The sequence below is a fragment of the Crocuta crocuta genome, unplaced genomic scaffold (genome assembly GCF_008692635.1).
Source record: "Crocuta crocuta isolate KB4526 unplaced genomic scaffold, BGI_CrCroc_1.0 scaffold116, whole genome shotgun sequence".
In the NCBI taxonomy this organism is placed as follows: domain Eukaryota; kingdom Metazoa; phylum Chordata; class Mammalia; order Carnivora; family Hyaenidae; genus Crocuta; species Crocuta crocuta.
In genome coordinates, this window is record NW_027531562.1 from 548963 (window position 1) to 554962 (window position 6000).

The 6000-nt window shown below is 44.4% G+C and overlaps 1 protein-coding gene across 3 annotated transcripts in view; it reads left to right on the forward strand.

The window, feature by feature from the left end:
* Positions 1 to 6000, forward strand: part of EGLN3 (egl-9 family hypoxia inducible factor 3) — a 92441-nt gene that overhangs the window by 79593 nt on the left and 6848 nt on the right. For all 3 annotated transcript variants that reach the window (XM_077772730.1, XM_077772732.1, XM_077772729.1), the window contains one exon: positions 5573 to 5692. In XM_077772730.1, the coding sequence (XP_077628856.1) occupies positions 5573 to 5692 (120 nt within the window). The remainder of the gene's footprint in view (positions 1 to 5572; positions 5693 to 6000) is intronic.

Genomic DNA, 6000 nt, shown 5'->3' on the forward strand with positions numbered 1-6000 from the left:
GATGCTCAACCAACTGAGCCACCCAGGTGCCCCGAGTAGCTTGACCTCTTAGGAGACAGCAGACAGTGACTTCGGAGTACAGTCTGATGTGTTTTTTTATGGCCCTTACTTTACAGTTGGCGTAAAAGCTATTCAGGAGAGTTTACCTGCAAATCTGGTTCAGTTGCTTGCATCCCTCCTAAACTCTGAAGATGTGGAATACTGGGCCTTCATCACAAAGGACAGCAGTGTCCTTCCCTGGCTGCAGGCAGCGTAGCACACACTGTGGAGTTCTGACACATATATGCCCGATTGGCTTCATTTATCTTACTTGGAAGCGCCAGAGGCTATTTGAGTTTGCCAGTCCTGGATTTGAAGCTACAGAGCACTGAAATAGAATGGGATCCCAGAAGAGGAGTTACTCAGAAGCCCCATTTGAGGGGAAGACAGCCGTGCACATCATCAGCTTTAAACAGCTAAAGGGGCACCTGGGTGGCTCAGTCGGTTAAGTGGCTGACTTTGGCTCAGGTCATGATCTCACTGTTCGTGGGCTCAAGCCCCATGTTGGGCTGTGTGCTTACAGCTCAGAGCCTGGAGCCTGCTTCGGAAGAGCCTGGAGCCTGCTTCGGATTCTGTGTCTCCCTCTCTGTCTCTGCCCCTCCCCTGCTCACTCTCAGTTCTCTCTCAAAAATAAACAAACATTAAAAAAATTAGAAATAGCCAAAGAAGCAGTGTTTGGTGTGTGCCAGGCCTTGTGTTAAGCATTTTACGTGGATTACCTCTTTTACTCCTCATAAGCCAGTTTTACAGATGAGAAAATTGAGGCATGAAGAGGTTAAGCACAGGTTATCCTGTACTTAGGTGGCATTTTTATGCTGTGCTCAAGACCATTCAAAATTCAAAACAAATCCTTACAAAGACTGACTGGTATTTCTGCCTACTAGTTAGAGGGGTCTAGCAGTGGACCAAAATACCAGTATAAAGGTCACTCAGCCAGGTAGCTTTGAAGCTATGCTATTCTTGCCAATTTTTAAAAAATTGATTCACATCTATTGCAAATTTTACAAATAAAATGAGCTGATTAAGATTTCAATTTGTTAAGTTAAAATTTACATAAAAGGCCCCTTTATTACTTGTTTAAGATCAAGTCAGACTGGTGAATCTGACTTCAAAGTCATGAGCGATGTGAAATACGTTTCTATAAAAATCTGGGCCGTTGGTTATTATTAGAGAAGTGGTGAGTCTAACTGGAGGCTGGATGGGGCAGACGCACCCCCTTCCCACCTGTGGGGCTAAAATGATCATCATTGCCGAGTGGACGGTAGGCGTTGCTGATGGCACTGTTTGGAAATGGTTTATATGTACAATCAAGCTGTGGCTGGCTTCAGTCAAGAGTGTTCTGTGTAGGCATCGGAAGGGAAGTCTTCGACCTTCATTTTTCGACCTTACCTTTTGGATTGATGAGATATGGTTTTTTTTTGGGTTTTTTTTTTTTTTTTTTTTTGGATATATGGTTTTTTATGATGCCAGCTCAACAATAACTCCAAGAGAACCACTGTTCTCTTTTTCTGCCTGTGGCATTCGGGGAACAGATTTGGCTACTGGGATTTGGCTAATCAAGTCCTGTGTATCTGTGTGCATCTTCAGGGAACGCATACACAGTTCCTGCCTGAACATGGCCACCTAGGTAGCTAGAGCACGTATCTCTGGTCTAGAGCCAGCCTGGGAGGGGTTCATCCCTCTGCTCATTTCCTTCTGCTAAAGAGCTCTGGAAAGGCCTCCTGGAGNAGGAATGGTGAATGCATAAGGGGACATAGGGATTTGTTTACACACCCACGAATACAACAATAGGGCTATATGGTACGTGCTTTTGTGGACTGCACTAATATGTTATTAAACTTCTATAAATTTCAAATATTAATCCAGTCAGGAAGTGTTGGCAAATAAAAGGCCGACAATAAATGAGTCATCCTCCCGGTCAATGTCGGTGTCATTGCTTGGCATGTTGGTCGCACGGTAATTCAAGTACTCTGGCCCTGGTCTTACTGTTTGGAAGCATTCTCCTCCTCTGTACGTTATAAATCCCTTCCCAGGCTTGATGAGGTTTAGATAGCAACGCGGTTGAACTGGTCAGTTTCCGGGGTTTGTTTCTGCCCCGTGTACAAATTGGCACAGAAATGCACGACTAGTTGTTGAAGTGAGCCTTACTTCTCAGCACATCCTTAGCCTCCTGATTCTAGACAGTATCAGAGACCAGCAAATAGCTGGGAACATGCCCAACCCAAGACCTATCTCCAGTGGCTCTTGTCCAGAAAACACTGATAAAATTGGCCTATGTCGTTTCGACAGACCCACTGAGGCCCACAATAATTTCCTTCCATTGTTTCAAACTTGATGCTGTGGCTTCAGAAACCAGGAGAGAGGGTGAGGATTCACCCTGGCCAGAAAAAAATGCCCTCTGTTCCCCCTTCCTTAAGCACTCAGATGCTTTGCTGGCACTTAGGGGTTTTGTCCTTAAATAAGTCCCTGGGACATGGTAGCTCTTTATCAGTGTAGAAGTTTTATAGACGCAGCAATTCATAAAGGATGTACTTTTGTGAGTTTGTGTCTGTTTTTTTCACTATTTAATACAAACTGAATTCTGAGGCAGATCAATGCTTCCTAATGCCCTGAAGAAGCCTGCTGCTCTCCCTCTAGGGGTGCTGCTTGGATAGAGTCTTAGACTGTCAGAGGCTCTCCGACCCAAGCCCCTCTTTATAGAAAAGAGACTGAGTCCGGGATCACACAATTTGTTGCTGAGTGGACCAGATGGCAGGCATCCAGACCACTGACCTTTTCCTTAGAGTAGAGCTGTTTAAGAATATAAGATTATATAGCATTGATGGAGTGCTGCTTCTTTTCAGGGCCTCGCAGTGGGGAGAGGCAGAGATGGTAGGGAATCTAGCCTATAATTGTTTGTGGCTTAAGTGACTTTCATTATTGGCTCAGTGGTGGCTCTTATAATCCTAATAGCTGCTTCCAGGGATGAGTAATTCCCTAGTCATTATAGGTGACTTCATTTATCTCTTCTTCCCAGCCAGGCCCATCATTTCTGCCTGCTACCAGTCAGCTTTCTCCAAGCCAGTCTTTGCTTGATGGTACCACATTTGTTAAATCTTGATGGCAGTGGCCTCAAAATTCCACTTTCTGAACAAGGTTAAGGCTAACAGCCTAACTTCAGCTCCGAGATGACACTGCATTGACATTTTAGATGTTCAGAGGCGGGATGTGAGGATTGATATTGCTGTGTGAGGGGGACGGTGATTTAAGTGTTAAGATCCTGATAAAGCCAAGTTCCTCTTCAGCCTTACTGTTTTCTGGTGTGTAGTGTATGTGACGCCTTTCAAGCTACATGCTTCGCTCATGGGTTCATGCTCCCGCTGGGAGGGACTTGGCACCCACAGCATTGAAGCTGATGCTTCGAGCCACTAGTGCATTAGTTTGGGCCTTCACGTGACTGGTCATTTTCCAGTGAAACAACCCTGGCCTTTATGAGGGAAAATACCAACTGGGTCACTACATGTATGCTTGAAGATAGGGTGTGTTTTGTTTTGTTTTTTAATTTTTTTTAATGTTTTATTTCTGAGAGAGAGAGCAAGAACAGGGGAGGGTCAGAGAGAGAGGGGGATACAGAATCTGAAACAGGCTCCAGGCTCTGAGCTGGCTGTCAGCACAGAGCCTGACGGGGGCTCAAACCCATGAACCACAAGATCATGACCTGAGCTAAAGTCGAATGCTTAACTGACTGAGCCACCCAGGCGCCCTGAAGATAGGTTTTTAAAATGACAAAAATCTCAGGACAGCTGGGTGGCTGTCAGTAAAGCATCCAACTCCTGATTTCGGCTCAGGTCATGATCTCACGGTTCATGGGACTGAGCCCTGCGTCTGGCTCTGCACTGAGCATGGAGAGCCTCCTTAGGATTCTCTCACTCGCTCGCTCGCTTGCTCTCTCTCAAAATAAAAAAAATGACAAATCTCTACTGATCTAGATAGAATGTAAATTTACTATTTAAAAAAATTTTTTTTTAATGACTGTTTATTTGAGAGCAAGAGTGCAAGTTAGGGAGGGGCAGAGAGAGAGAGGGAGACACAGAATCAGAAGCAGGCTCCAGGCTCTGAGCTGTCAGCGCAGAGCCAGATGCAGGACTCCAAACTCACGAACTGTGAGGTCATGATCTGAGCTGAAGTTGGCCGCTTAACCGACTGAGCCACCCAGGTGCCCCGTAAATTTACTCTTCAGAGGAATAAGCCATTTGCTAATTCATTCTCTTTCACTTTTGAGAGAAAGAGAATATGAGCGAGGGAGAGGTAGAGAGAAAGGGGGAGACACAGACTCTGAAGCAGGCTCTAGGCTCTCTGAGCTTTGAGCACAGAGCCTGATGCAGGGTTTGAACCCACCAACTGTGAAATCATGACCTGAGCTGAAGTAGGACACTTAACCCACTGGACCACCCGTCAGCCTCCCTTCCTCCCCTCCCACTCCCCCCCACCCNTTAAACAGACATCTTCCATGTATTAGGTACTGTTCTGGTCACTAAGATGCACTGAACAACAAAACGGGAAAAATATCCCCTTCATTTTATGTTGCCAGTTTCAATATCTTCCCTGCATATATCTCATCCCTATGAAAATATTTTAGAAATAAGGCAGTGTCCTGTGGAAAGAACTAGCTTTTGCACTTTGCCCATTTTTTTCCCTACTCCTTGCTCTAATTTTCCCATGGAACAATTAGAGATTTGGTACCCTAGTAATAGTAATTCTTTAATAGTACTTTTCAGTAGGATTTGTCTGTATGGCTTTCTAGTTTATCCCTCTACCTGGCTGATACAGGGAGTGCTTGGACAAAGGAAGAAAACTTCAGGTTATCATCTGATGTGATAATTATCAGTAAGAGAGAAGGCAGTAGGAGAGCATTGAGAAACACACTAAGATGTGTCTGTGGCTTTTTCTGCGAATTGCACCTGATCACGCTGCCTGTCCTAACAAATTGGGACACGGAGATTCCTTCTGATTGACCCTTCCTTTCCTGATCTTTCTATCCTATGCATTTTATTGAGCAAGCCTGATCTTTTCCTCCTTTGTGGTTGGTTCCTGTCTCTTTGTCAATGTTTGTCACATCACCATTGTTCTAAGACAGCAAGTGATTTGGTGATTCAGGAGCACTTATTACACCAAGCATAATCCCTAAACTCCATTACTTGGCGGTTCTGATTTTGTGGGTCTAGGGTGGGAGCCCAGAACCTGCTTTTGCCAAAAGAAGGATCGGAGAAAAGCAGGGGATCCTAATGATATAGCTGGATTACTGTCTGAAATGTTCTAGAACTGTGGGAATATTAATGAACCACTTTCCACTTGTGCGGAGCCTAAGGTGTGATTTGGCTGTTAATCTTATATGACGAAGAGTCTAAATGTATGTACCATACATGCAATTAAGAAGCCAGCAGTCACCTGTAAATGTCACCTAGCACCCAAAGACTTCTGTTACTCAGCTGTTCCCCATGAGGAGTGGATTGTCTCAGTTTTGTTAACTGGCTTTCTCGGGATTTCTCCGTAGGCAATGGTGGCTTGCTACCCAGGAAATGGAACGGGATATGTTCGACATGTAGACAACCCCAACGGTGACGGCCGCTGCATTACCTGTATCTACTATCTGAACAAGAATTGGGACGCCAAGGTACTTTGGACTGAAGGGAGTAGAGTGTGGGGTTAGAAACTATAGGAAGCTAATTCAGATGACTTAGAGAGGGGTTTGGAATTCTTAACTCCCATGAATGAATACTTTCTACTTAACCATTTCCCTTTTTTCTCTTACTGTGGTATTAGTTCTTAAGTTGATGAGATGAAAATAACAGATATAAAGTTAATTGGATGGGGAAGTGGGGTAGGAAGGGTCATTACTAGGTTATGGGAAGGGTGGTTGATAAAGAGAAGGTAATTTATTATTTTAAGAATGGGGATCAGTTCTTTTTTTTTTTTTTTTTT